We start from the raw sequence: 21,735 nt of genomic DNA on the forward strand, positions 1-21,735 counted from the left end.
GAGGGAAGAAGAGCCTTACTTTTATGACTATATCAGTCTTGGAGAAACACAGGATTGCGTTTTGCATCAAGCAGCTTGCAGCACTAATTCTTTTTGGAGTGCTCTCTGACATTTAAGAGAGCCACATAAAAAGCCAGCAAGAAAGACATCTGACAGGTACCCCTGGTGTGGGCCTGAATCATCAGACATACTCATTGCCCCCTCCCTCCACTCAGAATTTCCAAAAGTGAAAGTGAAGTCGCTCAGTCGTGCCCGACTCGTTGTGACCCCATGGACAGTAGCCTGCACCAAGCTCCTCCGTCCATGGGATTTTCTAGGCAAGAGTACTGGAGTGGGTTGCCATTTCCTTCTCCAGGGAATCTTCCCGACCTAGGGATCGAACCCAGGTCTCCTGCATTGTCGACAGGCACTTTACCGTCTGAGCCACCAGGGAATCTTAGAGAAAACTGGAAACTATTATAATGACGATGCGTGGCTTGATATGCCCCTGTGTTTTTTCCTGAGGGAGTGGAAAGAAAAATGTGTTTGACAGACCCAAGTTTAAGTCCATGCCTTTACCATTCACTGTCTGTGGTCTTGGGCAAGAGCTTATTATCTCTAAACAATGTTACTTGTTTTGCTTGAAAAAAAAAAAAATGAGGTCATTAATGGTTGTCCAGTGAGTGATTTATGGATATTGATTATGGTATTTGTTTTCGTTTGTATTTGGGGTTCATGAGGCAGAAACCACATACATAACCCAACGAAGAGCTCTGTTATAAACACGTATGGGAAGTATGCAAGGACCCCTTAGATGTCTGACGGCAGCGGGCACCTGGGGCTAGGTGGCACCACAGGTGGAGAGTGGACTCTTCCACCCTTGATAATCCAGCAGTGAGGTGTGTATAGCTGGCCCTGGTGGAAGCTGTTGGGCTGGCTCTGCGAGCCAGCTCGGTCCTGTCTTTTGACATCCTCTCTGGTTACCAAGGTGCTCTCTTGATGCATGTTTCCCAGTTCATAGGTTCTGAGATCCAGTTCTTGGACCAGCTCGTTTACTTTATGCTGAATGGGCTCCTGCTCAAACTAGGAATGGCGACTCCTCCAACACTGGGTCCAACCGCTGGTACAGTCAGCTGGCCAAGAGACAGGAAGTTATAAATGTGGCCCCCGGATGCAACCCCTTCATCAAGGGCAGTGGATGAAGTCCCTTAAAGAGGGAATAGGATGTCATCTGTGAGGTCCTGGGTTCTGGACTTGGCTTGGATTTGGGTCCTGACTTTGACAGTTTCCAAAGATGGGACTTTACGCAAATAACTTGTTGAGCCGAAGTTTCCTCATCTGAAAAGTGGGTATGATAGTTCATACTTTGTAGGAGTGTTGTTGAGTCTTAAATAACAAAAGGAAAATGTTTATCCCAGTTTCTGCCCCAAATGAAGCCCTCAGTAAATGCTGGCTGGGTCCATTTTAGGAGGAGGTGCATGGGCAGGCACCATGAAACAGGTCTGATGTAGCATAAAGGTGCTTCGTTACCACCTCGTCACCTCCTCTCTGTGCTGAGATAAGCAGTGCTGACCCATCCCCCCTTGCGTGGGACACCCCTCCTTCATGTTTCCATCCTGAAGGTGGTTGGCTTCCTCCACGATCCTGACTGCATGCCTCCCTGAGAAAATGGGGTGCTCTGGCTCTATAATGTCTTGGCCCTTCTCTCTGGCACTGAGTAGCTGCCTCCTCATTTACAATCACTGCACCCGCTTCGTGCTGGATGGAAACTGAAGGCTGCCCTACGGAGCAGTGCGACAGGCCTCCGGCTGAAGCCTTGTCAGGGGCTGGCGCGTTTACAGAACTGCCAAGTCATCTCTTCTGCCATTTCTCCATCAGGGTCTTGGGAAATCATAAGTTTTCACATGGAGGATATAACACGGTGAGCTGAAATATGTATGAAATGAGATGGAGTGTTTGATTTGGCACGTAGAAATTCCTTTTATTGTTATACAGTGATGCTTTATTTATTTGATTGTGTCGGAAAATGGGCTATTTCACAGAAGCGAAGCTTACGGATAGCTCAAGTTTTCCCATTTCAGCTCTGAAACGATTTTTCACTCTCATTTAATGGGAATCTTCCCAAAATATATCTCACACTTCAGCCTTCTTAATAGAAGACACAGATATTATTGTTATTGAATGCGTACTTTTTACTTGGCGCAATGCTTGACTCTCATCAGTTTTCCCAGCAACTTGGTGATATGGGTGCTCTCATAACCCCCACTTCACAGATGAGGAAACTGAGGCTTAGAGAGGTTGAATAACCGACCCAAGGTTACCCAGGGAGAAGTCGTGGAATTGAGACTTTATTCAGCCACATTATTGGAGAACATTTTGGTTAATAAGTGGCCCTGCTGCTGCTGCTGCGTCGCCTCAGTCGTGTCTGACTCTGTGCGACCCCATAGACGGCAGTCCGTCCCCTGGGATTCTCCAGGCAAGAACACTGGAGTGGGTTGCCATTTCCTTCTTCAGTGCATGAAAGTGAAAAGTGAAAACTGAAAGGGAAGTCTCTTAGTCGTGCCCGACTCTTAGTGACCCCATGGACTACAGCCTACCAGCCTCCTCGGTCCATGGGATTTTCCATGCAAGAGTACTGGAGTGGGGTGCCATCGCCTTCTCTGATAAGTGGCCCTACGGACTATTAAACATCAAAACAGGGTCTTTGGAAGTCTACACACACATTTCAGAAGGGTGTCCACGACTCTGAGCATCCCTTGGCTGTTTTCCAAAAGGCGTTAGTACTCAACCTGGCAGCACATGTGTTTGAATATTCATGAATATTCCTTCATTCAGTGTATGTTGCTTGAGTACCTACTATGTTGCTGTGGGTATGAGGCATGCCAGGAATTCTGGGAGCCAAGAAGTGTGAGGCATGCAGCTGTCTTCAGAAAGGGCACACATCAGAGATACTTCGGTGGGGGGAATATGTGAATCTTGCCTCATTTGTGGCTAGAAAACCCTTGAGAAAGGTCCACCTTTCAAGGAAGTCACCTCCTTGCCCCTATCCATTGCTTATGGGTGAGACTGACAAGCAGAGACCAGAGGTGGTAGGTGGACATCCATGTGTCCTTGGCTCCAGAGAGGCCGAGGAAGAAACGGACAAGCTGTGTTTAAGAAAGAGTTCAGGGCTTCTGCTTGGGAGAGAAGCTGTGGTCAGAGGCTAACAGGCCTTGTGCCACACCGAGGAGTTTGGTTTCTCCAACCCATGTCTTCCTTAGATGGCAGCTTGTGAAAACAGGAAGTACGTTAGAGCCACATTTGGTGCAAAAAAAATAAACGTTCATGTATTTCACACACATGCTTTCTCACTTCATTCTTTCATGGGCATTAAATGCAATTCTCAATTGTAGCTCTTAAAAAAAAATAGTTTGGAAGATTAGTAGCATCATTAGAATTAAGTATGTGGGTTTCCAAGGCAATGACTTTGATATAGTTTAATGATAACTTTCTTATTTCAAAAGTAATATGTCTATAGAGAATACCAAAAGATTTCTCTTGGCCAGAGACAACTCAGGTTTGGAAACAGACCTCTCAGGCTCCCCACACCCACTGGCCTTTGGCCTATCTCTTTCGAGCCACCGCCCTGCAGGCGCACCCAGCCTGCTCTCGTGAGGGCTCGCAGTCACCATTATGGTCACAGCGCTGGTGTAAGTCTATGAGCTGGTTGAAAGTGAAAGTTGCCCAATCATGTCTGACTCTGTGACACTGGAGTTCTCCAGGCCAGAATACTGGAGTGGGTAGCCGTTCCCTTCCCTAGGGGATCTTCCCAACCCAGGGATCAAACCCAGGTCTCCCACATTGCAGGCAGATTCTTTACCAGCTGAGCCACAAAGGAAACCCAAGAATACTGGAGTGGGTAGCCTGTCCCTTCTCCAGAGGATCTTCCCAACCCAGGAATGGAACCAGGGTCTCCTGCATTGCAGGCGGATTCTGTACCAGCTGAGCTACTTGGAACAGTCTTTTTGAGACCTTTTAAGTTAGATCTTTTTTTCTCTTTCTTTTTCATAGATTGGTGGGTGCCCATTATGTCTGGCTGCTTTCTGTGCTTCTTCTTATAAGCTCTTCCTAGTATTTTTTTACCCTCAATTAAGTGCTAGAATGGCTAGTGACCAGGCTGGTCAATACATTTTTAGAGTTAGAGTAAGGAGGCTGTGAGTGGGGACAACGAGGCTCTCTCTTGAATTAGAGCGTGAATGCTGCAGACGCCATTTGAAGGGCTGAGAAAGCATAAGTTGTCTAGAGAGATCATTGTTTTGCTTTCTTGGTGACATCTAGCTAAGTAACATTACTATTAGACACATTTTTCCAGAAAGTTAAAACAGAAAGAAGAGAGGAACTGGGGAAGGAAAGGGAGGGAGGGGATGGGAAGGAAAGAAGAGTCCAGCCAGTGCTTTCTTTCCATCTCATTGTGAATTTCTCTCTTTTCACGTTTGCTGTTTACAGTGGTTTAAACTTCATTGACTTGATGGTGCGCCAGGGGAATATCGACAACCCTCCGAAGACCCCCCTGGTGCCAGGATTTGAGTGTTCTGGGATTGTTGAAGCCCTAGGGGACAGCGTTAAAGGATTTGAGGTAATGTTTTGACTTCTGACTGGAAGGGTGATATTTATCTGGAATCTATTGAAATAATACAAGATTAAACAAAATCTTATGCAAAATGCGTTTGAAATCATCTATGTGTCTTCTTCTTTGCTTTTTAAAATTTATTCCAATTGAAGGATAATTGCCTTATAGTCGTGTGTTGATTTCTGCCATACGAGTGAGTCAGCCATAGGCACACACATGTCCCCTAACTCTTGCACCGCCCCCAGCCCCGGCCGCCCCACCCCTCGCAGAGCATGGCCTGGAGCTCCCCGTGCTGCCAGCAGCGCCCATCAGCTCTCTATTTCACACACGATGCTTATAAGTGGTAGGACTTTCCCAATGTCTCATGCCTTTCTCAGGGACCATCTTGTTGCAACTCCTGGCAACAGTCTGGTGAAGTGGCCAGGGGAAAGCTTAGCATCCCCTTTATTCACTTTATAACTATTAAAAAGATTTTGAAAAGAAAAAAAAATTTTTTAAAGATTAAAATGAATACAACTATGGATTTGGCCGTGGGTTAACCAAGCGTACACCCCTCCTCTCTCTACCTGAGGCTCCCATTTCGCCATCACATCAGGCTCAGAAGTTAATTACAAAATGCAAAGGTTGGTGAGAAATAGCCTCTGTGTTGCATAATTTGGTGCCTTTAAATATCTATTTAACCAATGCATTTAAGTGATCACTTATAAGTCATTATTTCAGACATGGAGAAAGGGGATTTTTGGATGAAAAATTTAAAGACAAAGGGTAGAGGTATCTGACAATGAGACAGAATTGGCTATGGGTTGGTGGCTTGGGGAATAAGACAATCTACAAAGGGTTATTATATAATTCTGTTTTTGTACATGTACATAACTCCCAATATCAAAATTTTTAATCACTGAAAAGATACTTTTTACCATGCAAATCAAATAGGATCTGGTCTATAAAAACTGAAAACCTATGGGGAAATCAAGTACACAAAACTGTGGTAGTTGAGAGCAAGAAATACCATTGGAAATCAGGCATAAGAGCTCTCACTCGACTTTAGTGTTTCCTCATGGAGAGACGAAGAGACCTCACACCTGAGAATCCACCATACCCGGAAACATGGGCAAGTTACTGTTTTTTCAGCCCCATCACAACCCTGCAAGGTAAAGATTATTATCCCTTCAGAGATGAAGTTCAAAAGGGTTTGGTAGTTTTCCATGAGGTCAGAATGAGAGCAAGTAGAAGGTGAACCTGAATTCAAACCACTAGAGAATTTTGACTCTTCCCACAGTCCCACAATCTTTACCCATCCTCCCCACCTGCAAATGCGGCATTGGATGGTTAATACAGGAAGAAAAATCCTGTAAAAGGCAATGCCAAAATCCCCTTGAAATCGATTTTGAGCCTGCTGCTTGGTCTCAGTGCCTCGGAGCCTCAGTATACTTTGAAAATATCAATATGCTCCAAATTCGTTATGATGAATGTCTGGATACCTCAGCCAGCCCATCTGTCTTTTTGTCAGTGGTTTCCAGATAACACGGCAGAAAAATGTTCAGAGAGAAGTAATTGCGCTTTTTCTTTTCTTCTCTATGACTTTACATTTTCTGTCCCCAGGTAGGCAATATAACCAGAGGCAGCACCGTCTCTCCCTGAAAATGCTGCGTATAAGAAATACAATCTGTTCTTCATTCCTCCACGTGGTCCCAAAGGAAAAGATCATACCATTTGCTCTATCAATCCTGAGCACTGGATAAACAACCCACCATTTTAGGGATAGGTTGACCTTGGTTTATAGGGAGGAATCACTGTGCTTGATTATATATATTTTCCCTTATGTATGATCTTTCTTTTGCTAGTTAGCCCTGGCTTGCTTATTGTCGGATTGATCCATCATATCTCCTCCACCCCTCCTCCAGTACTTTCAGCTGCACAAACGAATAAAAGAAGCCACCTACAGGTTTCCAATCAGGGCGTGACTGGGGAGAAAAACCAATACTAATATGCCCTCTATAAGTCTGACTTAAGATTTTCAATCATGTTGGAGATAGAATTCCAGCACACACAGCAACATATGAACAGCTAGCTCTCTTGGCTTGATCGATTACAAGGAAGCCTTGAAAAATTATTGCCGGGGGCACTGCAGAAAAGGAATCATTTGGGCTTTGTTGCCAAAAAATAATTTCTTTTCCCTAACAGAATCAAATAATGAGGTGAATTAGATATTTTTAAAAAAGTTTCCCACCTCTGGACTCTGAGATTAGGGTTTATCTGATGGCTGACCCCCTTTTTGACATTTTGATAATGAAATGAGAGGCCTGGGGCGGTCAACCCTGCTGGGATGGCATGACCATTACTGTCAGGGTGGTCTAGGTGGTATGACCATCACTGTCAAGGTGGTTGAGATGCTCTTTGCCCACACTCTGTTTGCACTGCAGGTCATCAGCTACTCTGTGGTGTTATGATAGAGCTTTAGGTTCGCATGGCTCTGAAACAGGAGGATGCCAGTATTAGAGCTGTGCCATCCTCTGGTCCAAGCCATGATGTTCCTGACATCATCTTTTGATTCTCAATGCTTCCAAGGGTTGGCACTCACTGCCCGTGAGACAGCCTCTCCCACCCATCAGTTTCCTCATTAGACAGCTCTTCCTCTGCTTCATGAAACTCAGTGGGTCGATAATTAGCTTTTGATCATTAAACTGTGAATTCCATGGGAGGTCACTGATTGCTCTTCGCTCAGTTTACATGCACCATGCCACGCAGGTTGCTTGCCTATTATATTATTTAATCTCATAAGGACCCGTTCCTAATATTAAACCCGTGTAAGAGCCGAGGAAACGGAAACTTAAAGACCTTAGACTAATACTCCCAGACTTGGTAGGTTTCTCGTTGCACACCCGTATATAACTCGGTGTCTTCTTTGAGCACTTAGGTGTAATGAACTAACTATTCTATCTGGAGGCAGCCTCGCTGTGTTCACATCCAGGTCCAGCTGCTCTCAGCCTCGCTATGTTCACATCCAGGTCCAGCTGCTCTCAGCCTCACTGTGTTCACATCCAGGTCCAGCTGCTCTCAGCCTCCATGACTTTTGGGTCAGATCAGTGATGTGACCTTCTCTTTGCTTCACTTTAAGTGTCTGCAAAAACCTCTCATTGTTCATCTGTAATATGGAGCTATTAAAAAAAAAAACAGTCTCACGGGAGGCTTTTGTTGTTGTTTATTGAACAGGGGTAAAAGAGAAAGGCTAAACTAGAAGAAAACAGTACAATCAATTACTTTAAAAAAAAGTAAACTAAAACACAGATATATGAAAGCCGTTAGTTTACTGAGAAATCACTATGACTGCAACAGTTTGAATATTGCACTGAAGAGTCACAGTACGAGCCTAACATCGGATAGCAGAATGGTTCCATTGGACTAGCACTTGGCAGCTCTTATAAGCTGTTCGTGATGGTTTACTGTGTATTTCCCTTAAATAATGATATGTTATGGGGGGGGTGGGGGGAAACTTGGCACACAATTATAACCACTTTAACATGAAGACCACTCTTTTCTTTTCTGCCTGGTGTCTGGCTATGTAAACCACTGATTAAAAAAAGAAAACCACAGTCTTCAGCCCTGCCTCCTCTGATTAGGAGGTAAAACACATGACAGCCTTAGGGTGATGTCTGCCGTGTAATACGTGTGCAATAAAGGTTGGTGGTCACTCCTCACACCCGCTAGCATTCTCCTCTTTCTCTCTGAGCCTGGTTGCTTTTATTCAATTCCCTGCCCTCAGATTTACATGACTTTTCTGACACACCACGTTTCACATCTAATGCCATTGGTAATCCGGTGCTAACCTTTGATGCAAATACTGCAGTGAACTGGCCTGGTAGGGAATCAGTACGGGCTGGGAGAGAACCAAAGAGAGGAGACTGACTCCAAGCCCTGCCCCTTTGACCCTCCACATCCTGAAACAGGGAGATTAGATGAGAGGTCGGATCATTAATGTGACCTTCTGACACTCACATTCCAAGGCGCGCAATGTGGTGCACGCCATGTATTTATGCTCCGGAAGAGGGATGGAGACCCTGGCTTCCATGGCCTCTGGGAAGCTTGCAGAGATTGGTTCAGAGCATCCACAAATGCCTCAAAAGGCAGGTGAGGGGAAGGTGTGCGTATTTTAGGGTTTGAGGTTTCTTTTTTTCCCCCCTGGGAAGGACTGTATAGTTTTTGCTAGATCGTTAAGTGTATCTGAGAAACCTCTCAGGAGAGACTAAGAACCTCACTAACCCCGTGCTTCCCTCTCGCCAGATCGGGGACCGTGTCATGGCATTTGTTAATTACAACGCCTGGGCAGAGGTGGTGTGCACACCTGTGGAGTTTGTCTACAAGGTCCCCGAGGACATGAGCTTCTCTGAGGCCGCTGCCTTCCCCATGAACTTCGTCACCGCCTACATGATGCTCTTCGAAGTCGCCAACCTCCGAGAAGGGATGTCTGTGCTCATACACTCGGCTGGCGGCGGCGTGGTGAGTGGGCTGCTGCGCGTTCTCCTCCCCGAGGTCAGGGTGGAGAGAGTGGAGTGACACGCGGTTGATGATGTTTCTTTGTGAGCTGTGTCCATTCATAGAGATGATCTCTGTGGTTCTCCGGAATCTCCGATGCATGGCAGAGTTCGTATAGACGAATGTGTTGGGGTTAATGGGAGCCTCAGAGATGGTTTCTCTGGAGTTTGGAAAGATCCCCTAGATGGTGTGTCTCAGTGGTGGCCTCTGTAGAGAAGCGCTCACTCTCAGTCTTGGCATCCCGGTGAACTTTCATATCAATCACTGTACGATGCTCCGTAGGTCATGTACAACTAACATTATCTGAAATACCAAAACGGTGGATGATTTACTCTTTATAAGTTGCCACAAATCCGTGATACTTCCCAAATTAATGGTGTCCTTGTTCATTTGTGTTCTGAAATATTTTCTTGAGTGGCAGGGAGGTAGACGGAGATTGTACCAGCACAGCGGGAATGACACTTTAACCTAAGTCTACCCAGGAGAGTGGTTTCTTGTAGGAATGTCATCTGTAAGGTGTGTTTTGACAAGGGAGGAAATAAAGGAAATTAAAATTGCTGCCCTGGAGCTCAGGCATGGCAGAGATTTCTTTCATGGTTTGGCTGGATCTCAGTACCAGTCACATCATATGTACTGCCTGCCTGCCCCAGGGCAGGCACTGTGTTCCCCTGGGTGTCTTGGGGTTGGAGGAGAACTCTCACCTTTGAGAATGAGAGGTGCTTGTGCGGAGTCACTAAGTCATGTCTTGACTGGGAAATTCCATCGACGGAGAGTGAGAGATGTCACTCGTTGGTTCAGCGACTGTGCATTGAATACATACTACGTCTTGGGCTCTATGGGGATAGAGATTAAAAAGAGAAGGTCTGGATATACTATCTAGTAGGGTGTGAGAGGTTCTTGGTATTGAGGATTCTGTCGTTTCATGAACTCAGAGATGAACTCTAAGGTTGTGTATAGCTTAAAGATTTTTTCATTGGTGGTTCTACTAAGGTTTTTGTTTGTTTGTTTGTTTGTTTTTAATCTTGGCTTTCTACAACTACCAAAACCTTATATACTGTAAAACTCATTTCTGGTTTTCCTTTCCAAGAAGACAAGCTCACATACAAAGATATGAAGGCAAAACTTCAGGAATACCTTTAAGAAGAGTATCTTCAATCACTTTAGCAAATTTGCCGATGTCTTTTGACCATGAGTAAAGATACAGTAAAAGTTAAATATCCCCCAGAAAAGAAATGGATCTCAGTGCCAGTGAATCTATTAACAGCAAGCAGGCCATTTAGAACGCTAGCATTTATGAGCTCGGTGTGCTCGGCATGTGAAGTGTGGGAGACCTGTTTTCCCTTTTATCAACCTCAGTACCAGGCTTTTCAGTGGAGCTGGATTCAGTTCTGCTGAGAGTCTGTGTTGAAACATCGGCATTGACATTGTTTGGCTATATGTTTTGATTTTTTGTTTTTCATTTGACTTTGTTCTTCTTGGAACCAAGAGAAATTTATCAGGGACCTGGGTCTCACAAAAGAGAAAAAAATGTCTTGGGATATAACAGAAGTTCTTACCATGCCTTATTCTGGGCTCACAGACACGAAAGGACTAAACTCTGAACTAAACTAAAGGACGGTAAGAACTAAAATGTGAAACAGGAAGGAACTGGGGAAAAGGGACAACGAGGGAAGATAGCTAATGGTGCATATAACGCAGGCTTTGGCGTCTTATAGCTTTGCTGAAGGTTCTTGGCTTCCTAATAGTAGGTTGTGCAAAGCGGGAAAAATGATCAGCCGTGTGCACTCGTGTTCATTTGATGGAAAGAAACCAGTCACTAGGGAAACCATAACCAGTACTGGGGTGTTGTTTGTTAGTTACTTTGTTTTTGGCCGGGCCCTGCAGGTTGTGGAATCTCACTTCCTCCACCAGGTATCAAACCCATGCCCCTGCAGTGAAAGCCCAGAGTCTTAGCCACCGAGCCACCAGGGAAATCCCAGTGCTGGGTTTTAAGACCAGGGAAAATTATCTGTCATTTCTCGTAAGAAATGTATGCTGACATGTGATGAACATCCACTCACAAAACAGTTACAATAAATGCAACTTCTTCTGTGATGCTGTTTCTTATGATGTGCTTGTTATGTAGTCTAATAGCACTAAGTAAAGCAAAGTTTAGTGAAAGTGAATAGCCTGGGGCCAAAAGGATGTGGTCTGGCTAAACCCAAAGACACTTGAAGGGTGGGGTTGGACTGCCCAGCTCTCAGGTGCTTGGGTCTCTAAATAGCATTTTTCCCAATCAAGATTTGATGGGTGGTATGTGGCATGGGGGCTTCCCAGGAGGCACTAGTGATAAAGAACCTGCCTCCCCATGCAGGAGACAAGAGACACGGGTTCAATCCCTAGGTTGGGAAGATGCCCTGCAGGAGGGCATGGCAACCCACTCCAGTGTTCTTGCCTGGAGAATCCCTTGGACAGAGGAGCTTGGTGGGCTATGGTCCATAGGGTCGCAAAGAGTCAAACACAACTGAAATGGCTTAGCATGCACGAATACGCATACAGCATGGAGTTCAAGGTTACCATGAGAGGAAAGTCTTTTTGCCAAGTGTACATCCACGTATGTGAACACTCAAACGTGATGGGGTGGACTTGACACAGTCTTATAAAAACCAACAGGTTCTGAAGGGAGCCTAAACCATGTCACCACCCCACGGTGGAAAGACCAGCAGGCCGCCCCCAGAGCAGACCTAGATTCCTCCTGAGAAGACAGCCAGCCACTGCTCTCAGGATGGGGAGGGCTCCCTGGGGAGTACTTTTCGTGCATGATCTGTGATGCTCTGGAGAGGTTCAGGGTGTTGCCCATCACCGTTGGATAAATTTGGCCCAGCTGCTGTGGGGAGACAAGAGACATGGGTCCAACCCCTGGGTTGGGAAGATCCCCTAGAAGAGGAAATGGCAGCCCACTCCAGTATTCTTCCCTGGAGAACCCCATGGACAGAGGAGCCTGGTGGGCTATGGTCCATAGGGTCACAAAGAGTCAGACGTGACTGAAGCAGCTTGGTGCACAGCACAGCTGTGGTAGGCAGGGTGATTCTCTCTCCATCCCTGACTCCCCCCACCCCACCCCAGACATCCACATCCTAATCCCTTATATAGCAAAAGGGATTGTACAGATGGATTAAGGAAAGGACCTTGAGATGGAGAGTCCCTTCTGGATTATCCAGGTGGGTCTGTAAAAAGAGTCAGAAGGAGATTCAGAGATGTTACACTGCTGGCCTCAAGGATGGGGGAAGAGACCATACGCCAAGGGATGTGGGCACCCCCTCGATGCTGAAAGAGACAGAGAAAGGGACTCCCCTGGAGCTTCCAGAAGGAGCACAACCCTGCTAAAACCTTGATTTTAGCCTCAGGCAACCCATTTTGGATTTCTGATCTCCAGAACTGCAATATAAAACCTCTGTATATAATGTAATACAGACTGCATTGTTATATATCCTATTACAATATAAAACTGGCAGAATAAATTGGTTTTATTTGTTTTTAGCCATGGAACTAGGTGGTAATTTTTTGTAGCAACAATAGGAAATGAGTTCCTAGAGCCACTTTCTCTGGGTTGCTTCCCTTTTCATGGTGAAAAGCCAGTAATAAGTCACAAAACTAGGACTCACACCCTCCTCTGGCTGATTCAGACACGCTTCTCTTTCCACTCAGCAACTCAGTCATTCATTCCTCCATTTATTCATTCATCCAACACGTGTTTGTCCGTCTTCTACTTTAGTGCCGGCTGCAGACATTTCTAAGAGCCAAGAAGGCTGTGGCCTGGGCATATGGTTTCCAACTTGGTGATGATCAGATGACAAAGCAGATTCACCCTAATCAGGATAAAGCCTCCTAAACTTACTTCATATAACGTGTGCAGCCCTCATGGTACCAAGACTTCTTCTGTCTGACTTTATCAGAGGCTGTGAAGCAGAATTTGCAGACAGGAAGTGAGAAATGCCAACCTAAACGCGATTTGGAAAGACACCTCAATATCGTTTAGGGACATTATTCAATCCAGAGCCAGTCACTTTCTCATCGAAATTGCCCAAGAGTCTCCCCTGCTCTGTCCGATCTCTGAAGATGCTGTTGACTTCCTCTGACAGTAGCAGAGTCAGATGGTCTGAGAAGATGGCACACCTAATCAGATCTCTGTGTGCACTCAGTCACTCAGTCATGTCCAATTCTTTGCAGCCCCTTGGACTCTAGCCCGCCGGGCCCCTCTGTCCATGGAATTTTTCAGACACGAATACTGGGTTGCCCACTTCCTACTCCAGGCGATCTTCCTGACTCAGGGACTGGACCACTGTCTCTTGCATCTCCTGCGCTGGATTCTTTACCGCAACTGCCACCTGGGAAGCCCCAATCAAGTCTTTGTTAGTCGCCCAGTCGTGTCCGACTCTTTGTGACCCCACGGACTGTAGCCCGCCAGGCTCCTCTGTCCACGGGATTTCCCAGGCAAGAATCCTGGAGTGGTTGCCATCTCCTTCTCCAGGGGATCTCCCTAATGCAGGGCTCAAACCTGTCTCTCCTGCATCGGCAGGTGTATTCTTTGCCACTGATCTGTTACTGCTACATCGTAAATGTAAACACTTGTGAACCAAAACGCTGTTGCAAGCCATTTTTTATGGCCTAGAAAACATATTTGCTGAGCTAAGGAGAGTCCCATCCTTGATTTAATCTCAGAAAAAAAACAATCACTCCTAGGGAATCTTGTAAATTTCAGCCTAGTAAGCCATATTTGGCGGTCTAGCTCATGCCGTCCCACATTTTGACTATTGTTCCGAGTTTCCTCTCTGCATCTGATGTGCATTGTTAGTTGAATGAGGGCCCCTCTTCAAGGCCCTGTGGCCGTTTCACCCTTACCCTGCTCCATCATCCCACAGTCCAGCTATGCCCAGTCTGTACTCTTCGGCACCCAACTAGAGGGCACGTGCATGAGATCTCAGAGCCAGAAGGAGACAAAGACACCCAGTTGTGTCCCACACCAGCTGTGTACCAGGGTCATTGTAAACAGAATTCATGTAGCCCTCGTAACAACCATCCCCGAGGGAGAATACGTAGCAGTGAAGACTTCTAGAGCCAGATTCCCTGGGCTTAGTCCCAGCTCCATCTTCCAACCCCTAGGAGAGTCGACTTTCTCATTTGTAAAGCAGGGTGACACTATGGCCAGCCTCAGGCGGTACCTCTGAACTTGAAGCAGTCTACTTGCACATAATAAATACCCAGTAAAAATGAACTATTGTAATTTCCCAGATCCAGAGTTTCAGAGTTGTTTCCAAGCCCACAACCGTTCTTTAGATGGAAGGATCAAATATGAACTCAGAATTCCGGGGCCAGGAACTCCCCCATCCATCGCCCTTGAGATTGCCCCACAGAGGCGGCCTCAGAACTCTCTGCACCGCCCCTGTCTTCTGTCTGCCCCCTACCCTATGCCCTGGATAAGAGGGTCTACACCATAGCCAGACCTCTGAGTCCCCAGGGGCCTGCAATACTTGGAAACGGAATCTCTGAAAATTTTAAGAGGATAAAGTGCCTCTGTCATATCCTTGAATATCCGTGTCATATCCATGAATAATAGAAGAGATAATGATTAACTGTATCTCAGCCATCAGCAGGAAGGGCTGTGGCCTGGGGTATCCCCTGGGATGCGTAAGACCCACATTCTATAACCGCTGACCCCGAGAAACAGGCCCTCAGACGTGTCGTGGCACCAGGCCCCACCTCCCTGCTTCTGAAAAACTCTGATGCTGGCTGCCACTGCCTGACTTTCACAAGTCAGCAATACACCTTAGGTTAAGAAAAACATGTCTAAAAACATTTCTTCCAAGCTAGCTCTATGTCTGGATAAGCCTCACTTCATCTTTGTTTTTAGTTGCTTTTAACTCCTTTACAGTAAGTCATGAGTGAGCCAAAGAAACTAGCTTTATTATAAACATTATAAAGGTTAAATTTGGCCTCTGAGACAGAGGCTTCATTCACTCAATATTTGCTGAACATAGATATCAGATCAGGAGGGGATAAGAGCTGAAACAGAGTTCAGTAATTTCCATACAGTGGCTGTGAGGTAGATACTGTTTCATCCCTGTTATACTGAGACACAGAGAGGTTCAGGTACCTCTTTCAGGTCACCCAGCTGTAGAGAGGAGGGGCCTGCATGCGTACTTGGGTCTTTGAATATAGAGCTCGTGTTTTTTTAAGAACTGGGAGGCCACGTGCAGAGAAACCCAGCTTCTGCTTAGAATGAAGTGGAATGGATTCCTCTCTGTGGGTTTTGCTGTTGGGCTTCCCCGCCACCCCAGGAGCTGAAGACAGCCTGGGGGGATACTCAGGAGAGTTGAGCTATCTTCAGGAGGAGGAGGGAACCATCTGTTGATACAACCAGCCTTCCAAGAGGCAGGCGGATTTAGTGCTGGAGCTTCTCCTCTTGTTAATTTCCCAGCTGGAAATAAGCTCTAGGCTGCTGTGTCCCTGAAGGCAGGGATAGTGCGAACTCCTCAACACCATATCCTGAGCACACAGCCCAGTGCCCAGTACACTGGGGTTACTTGCTGAGTATTTGTAGGGGGAATGAAGGAAGAAAGGGGCAGAAAGAATGAAGGGGGAAAGGGAGCATTTACGTCAGTTATAGAGACAGTTCAGTTCAGCTCAGTTCAGTCACTCATTCATGTTCGACTCTTTACGACCCCATGAATCACAGCACGCCAGACCTCCCTGTCCATCACCAACTCCTGGAGTTAACTCAAACTCATGTCCTTCGAGTCGGTGACGCCATCCAGCCATCTCATCCTCTGTTGTCCCCTTCTCCTCCTGCCCCCAATCCCTCCCAGCATCAGAGTCTTTTCCAATGAGTCAACTCTTCACATGAGGTGGCCAAAGTGTTGGAGTTTCAGCTTTAGCATCAGTCCTTCCAATGAATACCCAGGACTGATCTCCTTTAGAATGGACTGGTTGGATCTCCTTGCAGTCCAAGGGACTCTCAAGAGTCTTCTCCAACACCACAGTTCAAAAGCATCAATTCATTGCCTCTCAGCTTTCTTCACAGTCCAACTCTCACATCCATACATGACCACAGGAAAAACCATAGCCTTGACTAGATGGACCTTTGTTGGCAAAGTAATGTCTCTGCTTTTCAATATGCTGCCTAGGTTGGTCATAACTTTCCTTCCAAGGAGTAAGTCTCTTTTGATTTCATGGCTGCAGTCACCATCTGCCGTGATTTTGGAGCCCCAAAAAATAAAGTCTGACACTGTTTCCACTGTTTCTCCATCTATTTGCCATGAAGTGATGAGACCAGATGCCATAATCTTCGTTTTCTGAATGTTGAGCTTTAAGCCAACTTTTTCACTCTCATCAAGAAGCTTTTTAGTTCCTCTTCACTTTCCGCCATAAGGATGGTGTCATCTGCATATCTGAGGTTATTGATATTTCTCCCGGCAATCTTGATTCCAGCTTGTGCTTCTTCCAGCCCAGAGTTTCTCATGATGTGCTCTGCATAGAAGTTACATAAGCAGGGTGACAATATACAGCCTTGACGTACTCCTTTTCCTATTTGGAACCAGTCTGTTGTTCCTTGTCCAGTTCTAAATGTTGCTTCCTGGCCTGCATATAGGTTTCTCAAGAGGCAGGTCAGGTGGTCTGGTATTCCCATCTCTTGAAGAATTTTCCCCAGTTTATTGTGATCCAGACAGTCAAAGGCTTTGGCATAGTCAATAAAGCAGAAATAGATGTTTTTCTGGAACTCTCTTGCTTTTTCCATGATCCAGCGGATGTTGGCAATTTGATCTCTGGTTCCTCTGCCTTTTCTAAAACCAGCTTGAACATCTGGAAGTTCACGGTTCATGTATTGGTGAAGCCTGGCTTGGAGAATTTTGAGCATTACTTTACTAGTATGTGAGATGAGTGCAATTGTGCGGTAGTTTGAGCATTCTTTGGCATTGCCTTTCTTTGGAATTGGAATGAAAACTGACCTTTTCTAGTCCTGTGACCACTGCTGAGTTTTCCAAATTTGCTGGCATATTGAATGCAGCACTTTCATAGCATCATCTTTCAGGATTTGAAATAGCTCAACTAAAATTCCATCACCTCTACTAGCTTTGTTCGTAATGATGCTTCCTAAGGCCCACTTGACTTCACATTCCAGGATGTCTGGCTCTAGGTGAGTGATCACACCATTGTGATTATCTGGGTCATGAAGATCTTTTTTGTACAGTTCTTCCGTATATTCTTGCCACCTCTTCTTAATATCTTCTGCTTCTGTTAGGGCCATACCATTTCTGTCCTTTATTGAGCCCATCTTTGCATGAAATGTTTCCTTGGTATCCCTAATTTTCTTGAAGAAATCCCTAGTCTTTCCCATTCTGTTATTTTCCTCTATTTCTTTGCATTGATCGCTGAGAAAGGCTTTCTTATCTCTCCTTGCTATTCTTTGGAACTCTGCATTCAGATGCTTATATCTTTCCTTTTCTCCTTTGCGGTTCACTTCTCTTCTTTTCACAGCTATTTGTAAGGCCTCCCCAGACAGCTATTTTGCTTTTTTGCATTTCTTTTCCACGGGGATGGTCTTGATCCCTGTCTCCTGTACAATGTCATGAACCACTGTCCATAGTTCATCAGGCACTCTATCTATCAGATCTAGTCCCTTAAATCTATTTCTCACTTCCACTGTATAATCATAAGGGATTTGATTTAGGTCATACCTGAATGGTCTAGTGGTTTTCCCTACCTTCTTCAATTTAAGTCTGAATTTGGCAATAAGGAGTTATGATCTGAGCCACAGTCAGCTCCTGGTGTTTTTATTGCCTGTATAGAGCTTCTCCATCTTTGGCTGCAAAGAATATAATGAATCTTATTTTGTGTTGACCATCTGGTGATGTCCATGTGTAGAGTCTTCTCTTGTGTTGTTGGAAGAGGGCGTTTGCTATGACCAGTGTGTTCTCTTGGCAAAACTCTATTAGCCTTTGCCCTGCTTCATTCCACATTCCAAGGCCAAATTTGCCTGTTACTCCAGATATTTCTTGACTTCCTACTTTTGCATTCCAGTCCCCTATAATGAAAAGGACATCTTTTTTGGGTGTTAGTTCTAAAAGGTCTTGTAGGTCTTCATAGAACCATTCAACTTCAGCTTCTTCAGCGTTACTGGTTGGGGCATAGACTTGGATCACTGTGATATTGAATGGTTTGCCTTGGAGATGAACAGAGATCATTCTGTCATTTTTGAGATTGCATCCCAGTACTACATTTCAGAGTCTTTTGTTGACCATGATGGCTACTCCATTTCTTCTGAGGGATTCCTGCCCGCAGTAGTAGATATAATGTTAATCTGAGTTAAATTCACCCACTCCAGTCCATTTTAGTTCGCTGATTCCTAGAATGTCAGTGTTCACCCTTGCCATCTCTTGTTTGACCACTTCCAATTTGCCTTGATTCATGGATCTAACATTCCAGGTTCCTATGCAATATTGCTCTTTACAGCATCGGATCTTACTTCTATCACCAGTCACATCCACAACTGGGTATTGTTTTTGCTTTGGCTCCATCCCTTCATTCTTTCTGGAGTTATTTCTCCACTAATCTCCAGTAGCATATTGGGCACCAATTGACCTGGGGAGTTCCTCTTTCAGTATTCTATCATTTTCCCTTCTCATACTGTTCATGGGGTTCTCAAGGCAAGAATACTGAAGTGGTTTGCCATCCCCTTCTCCAGTGGACCACATTCTGTCAGGCCTCTCCACCATGACCCGCCTGTCTTGGGTGGCCCAACACGGCATGGCTTAGTTTCACTGAGTTAGACAGGGCTGTGGTCCATGTGATCAGATTGACTAGTTTTCTGTGATTATGGTTTCAGTGTGTCTGCCCTCTGATGCCCTCTTGCAACACCTACCATCTTACTTGGGTTTCTCTAACCTTGGATCTAACCTTGTCTCTCAGAGACAGTACAGAACTTCAAGTGCTCAGATTCCAAAGTCTGAGCTGGTTTTCATCCTAGCTTCTCTGTTTTCCATGTGAGAGACCTTGAATAAGTGCTTTAACTCCCTTGGATCTCATTTCTTCATCTGTAAAAATGGATATAATATCGATCTCAGTTTTTGTACAGCATTTTAAAAGAGGTTTATGGAGTGGGCTTTGCAAGCTAACTGACATACAGGAAACTCCAGTGTCAGCTGCTATTATTACTGTTATCATCATGTATTATTATCACTCTTTGGTTAGAAAATATTACTCAGTGCCACTGTGGCATTTAACAGCCAGAAGCAAGAGAGCAACAAATCAGTCAGCGGGTGGCTGGTTGTTGGAACCTGGAGCAAGGGGCAGGTAAAGCCGATCTCAGCATCCTTTGTTCACCCTCCCAGACAGGTGTCTGCACAATGATGTCATGAATTAGCGGGGCTGTCACACGAGCCCCTTTTCAAGTATCACTTTCCTCAAACACATAAGACATAATTAGACTTGAAGAAAAATATACCTCTGTAGTTCCAGCCCTTGGACACACGCTAAGAACTCCAAACACACAGACTAATCTTGCTGAGTTTATATAACCCCAGGGACCCATCCACTTCCCCAGCAACACACTTGAAAGGCCACACTTGCTTTTCAGAATATTATTGCCCATATTAAGATGGAAATAAAAAACAACTGTTCAGCTGGTAAAGGGTGCAGTGTACAGCAAGAAGCAGCCTCGCCTGTTCTCATGGGCAGCCACCAGGCTGTCAGCCGTGGTCCCCGCCCTCTACCCATCCCCGGCTGGCCACTGGTCCCTCTGACGGTGTCCTTCCTGCAGCTCACTCCATGAGAAACTCCAGAGAATCCCCCACGCAGCCCCTGTTCAAACCGCACTTGGGCTCCTCAACCGTGTGACTGGATAGAGAGAAGAACTCTCAGCCTCACCTTTGCTCACACAAGCCCGAGGCCCTCTCGCCCCCCGCCCCCCATGCTTCCCACCCCCCACCCCACACTTGCTTGTAATTCCTGCCCTCCCCGCCGCCAGCCCCTGTCTCTCTCATCTCTCTCTGCCTGGCTGTCTCTCTCTGCATCTGCCTCTCTCTGCATCTCCATCTCTGGCTTTTTCTTTCTCTGTATCTTTCTGTCTCTGTTCTTCCCTCTCCGTTTCTCTCCTTCCTCGCTTGCTTTATCTGTTTCTCGTTGCTTCCTTTTTTCTTCTTTCCTCTGTCTGTTTCTCTCTCCCCTTCCGTTCTCCCTTCTTTCCGTCCTTCCTTCCATCTGTCCTCCCTTCTCTCTCTTTCTCTTTTCCTCCCTCCCCCCTCTCTCTTTCTTTCTTCATCTATCTAGTACAAGCCCTGAAGATAGGTGACTGTGTCAGTCTCTGCGTGTTATAGAGTGAGCAACATAAAGCCGATGCCCCCATCCTGAAGCCTGCAGTCTCATGGATATAATACATCTTTACCAGGGACACATCAATCATCGATGGCGGTGGTGATAGGCACTAAGCGGGGAGTAAATGGTGCTGTGGCTATAGAATACGAGGTCTAAGCACCTGGTCTAGGGGATCAGAGATGACTGTACTTAGGAGCCAAGCTTAGGACTGCTATTTAAGGATGACAAGGAGCTGGGGAGGTGTAAACAGTGAAGGGAGGAGGTTAGGAGGTTACAAGAATAATCAACAGTGTGGAATCTGCATATGTTCCGGAAACCGAGCAGAGTGTGGCAAGAGAGGAGAAGAAGAGAGAAGGAGGGGACAGTGAGTGACTGGCAGGTGGGTGACCACATGGCAGCAGGATGACCGTTTTGTCCTCATCCTAAAAGCCACGGGGGTCATGGAGGGTTTTGAGCAGAAATTTAGCCTGTGGTTGACAGTTTTGTAAGATTCTGTATTGCTGAAGGGTGAATGGATTTGAGTGGGTCAGGGTGGAAGCTGGGTGGTTGAGGGATGGCCAGAGTGTCCTTCAGCTTCTCTTTAGAGCAATTAGAGCTCTGGATACCAGAGAGTCAGGCGTCCAGCACTGTATCCTTTGGTCTGACGGCATCACGGTGTATGTAGCCCCAGGTAAGCCTTTCCCATCTGGTGCCTTAGGTTCTCCTGTAAAATGAGGTGATGCAATGTTGCTTCTGTACAGTAAGGCAGACCAGATGTTTCTCCTGTAAACTGAGATAGACCCAGTGGTTTCTAAGAACCTGTCCACCTTCACTGGAGACGCCATGCTTTCTTGTGATGTGCCCAATCTTCACCTCCTAGATGAAGACCTCCCGACCTATCACTCTTACCAGCCCCAGCTCCCCTCCCTGTTCATCCACCCCCACCATGATTCCCTTCTCTAAATTCATAAGAGTCAGAGAAACAGTTAACCGTTGTTAAACGTTCAGTCTTTGGAACAGACTTCCTGGGTTTGAATCCCGGTTTCTATGACTTACCACTTAGCTGTTTGCTAGTTTCCTTGTGTATAGTAGAGTTATTATACTTATCTCATAGTGTCGAGAGGCTTGAATAAATTAATAGATGTAAAACCTGTAAACAGTGCCCAAACCTAGTAAGTACTCAAACGTTCCCTAATGAAACCGTAGGGGATGCTGTGCTGTGCCATCTCGAACACCATTTAGAACTGAGGTACACATTTTCCCAAGCTGCTGGAAGCTGTGGCTAC

General features: G+C 45.8%; 1 protein-coding gene across 1 annotated transcript in view; it reads left to right on the top strand.

The window, feature by feature from the left end:
• The window catches only part of VAT1L (vesicle amine transport 1 like), a 169,972-nt gene that overhangs the window by 25,434 nt on the left and 122,803 nt on the right, over positions 1 to 21,735 (top strand). The window contains exons 2-3 of the mRNA XM_018061742.1: positions 4,465 to 4,594; positions 8,870 to 9,085. Of these exons, the coding sequence (XP_017917231.1) occupies positions 4,465 to 4,594; positions 8,870 to 9,085 (346 nt within the window). The remainder of the gene's footprint in view (positions 1 to 4,464; positions 4,595 to 8,869; positions 9,086 to 21,735) is intronic.

The sequence above is a fragment of the Capra hircus genome, chromosome 18 (assembly GCF_001704415.2).
Source record: "Capra hircus breed San Clemente chromosome 18, ASM170441v1, whole genome shotgun sequence".
NCBI classification, from domain to species: Eukaryota; Metazoa; Chordata; class Mammalia; order Artiodactyla; family Bovidae; genus Capra; species Capra hircus.